This window comes from Pygoscelis adeliae, unplaced genomic scaffold (genome assembly GCF_000699105.1).
Source record: "Pygoscelis adeliae isolate BGI_AS28 unplaced genomic scaffold, ASM69910v1 Scaffold76, whole genome shotgun sequence".
Taxonomy (NCBI): Eukaryota; Metazoa; Chordata; class Aves; order Sphenisciformes; family Spheniscidae; genus Pygoscelis; species Pygoscelis adeliae.
Window position 1 is genome coordinate 958,472 of NW_008825111.1, and position 1,753 is coordinate 960,224.

Consider the following 1,753-nt stretch of genomic DNA (forward strand, 5'->3'; position numbering starts at 1 on the left):
TAATTGTTGTTCAACAACTTTGCAATGCCCTTTTCTTCTTTAATTAAATTAACCACAAAATGTACAAACACAAATACTGAGAAAAATCTGAGTCGTACAGGAAGGAAGAAAAAAAACGTATGTGCCAGGAAAGGACTTTGTTCCCCACTTCTACCCAGGCAAAGCGGGAGAGGAAAATACAAGTAAAACCGAACCCCTTCTTCCTCAGGGAATCTGACCGTCTTTTTTTTAATCCCTGGAAGGCTCTGGCCAAAAAAAAAAAAAAAGAGAGAGAAGAAAGAAGTCTGCCAAAAACCTCCTTTTAGGCAGAGTATTAAGAATATTTGTGTGTTTGCTTTTAAACTGCTTTTGGAAACAAAAGACGTTCATTTCGGAAGATCCACTTGAAGCTGATGTGTTCCTTTGGTCATAAAGTTACGTGACAACGTGTGGGGCTATAGCTGTTTTCTAAAAACCTGTGGCATTGTCCGTGGCAGGGAGGCGTTTGCTGTGCCACATCTGTTGCGGGGAGAGCTGCAGGTAGAAGAAGAATCTCCCTCCCATCCTCAGAGAGGCAGGGGCAGCAGTTTCTTCCCCGCTTGCTGCTACTCTGGGTTTTGGGTTTTTTTTTCTCCTTTTCAATTCCCAGTGGGGCGATTTGCGCATAAAAGTACACAGCATTTTTTTTCAAACCAATGGATCTAGGATTCTGTATGTCAAATGTCCAACTCTGGCAACACGAAAAACCACGTTTGTTTAAAAGACATCGGTACATAAAACACATTTACTGAAACCCCAATCTTAGGTTCTTAAAACAGATGTGCAGAAAAAATATCTACAGAGAATGGCCATAAAACAAAAAATAAAAACATTTAAAGTAAAAATTACAATGAATTTTCCAGTCATTGTAAACATTTTCCTAATTATTGCTTTTAGAATGATTAATTGCATAATAAATTATGAATTACTAACATTGAAAAAATAGTTACGGATAGATGATTGTCTTTTAGTAACCGGCGAGGCAACGCGCAGTCCTTTGCCTCTCTTTATGCCCTGAGAAAACAGTAACTTTGGAGTTCCTTCTTTCAGCTGAGGAGCGTAGGGAAACTACCGTAAGCCAAGATTGCTTTGCAGCATTGAAACTATGTACAAGCAACTGCTACAGGCACCCTGACTTGCCAAGTCATAAATAAAAAAAAAAAAATCACTTTGCCAAAAAGTCTTAAGGGTCCATTGGTTCAACTGTTTCTTGCTTGACCTTTACAGGTAACAGAGGTAGTGGGTGACCGTGAGGCAACTTCATAATTGACATATCCGACGACTCGTAAAGGTTGCATCCTGAGGAGATAAGTCCGTTTCCCAGGTTCCTCTGTAGAGATACTTTCAGATTAGCTCCTTCCATTTCCCTTCTGAGCATGGTCAGTATATCCTTCTCCACGATCGATGTTAAGTCGATATTGTCCTCCACTTCTTCCAGCTTGTCGGCATTGTCACTGATGTCGAACTTCTCGATCTCCTCGTTGATTCGATTCAGGTCCTCCATCGAGAGGCCGGAGGCAGGAGCGACGGGGCAGTTGCCCTTCAGGTGGACCTGGAGGCTGCAGAGGTGAATGTAGCTCTTGTGGCAGTGGATGCATTTATGGGGACGTTCCCGGGTGTGGAGACGCTTGTGCAGCTTCAGGTGCACAAACTGGGTGAATTTGGCCGGGCAGAGCTTGCACTGGTAAGGCTTCTCTCCAGAGTGGAGCCGCAGGTGGGTTTTGAGATTGCTGGT

The 1,753-nt window shown here is 42.8% G+C and overlaps 1 protein-coding gene across 1 annotated transcript in view; it reads right to left on the minus strand.

Moving 5' to 3' along the window:
* Nucleotides 1-1,201: 1,201 nt before the first annotated feature.
* PRDM1 (PR domain containing 1, with ZNF domain) overlaps nucleotides 1,202-1,753 on the minus strand; it is a 26,699-nt gene continuing 26,147 nt past the window's right edge. Inside the window, exon 7 of the mRNA XM_009327926.1 lies at nucleotides 1,202-1,753. This exon is cut by the window's right edge and continues 38 nt beyond it. Within this exon, the coding sequence (XP_009326201.1) occupies nucleotides 1,202-1,753 (552 nt within the window).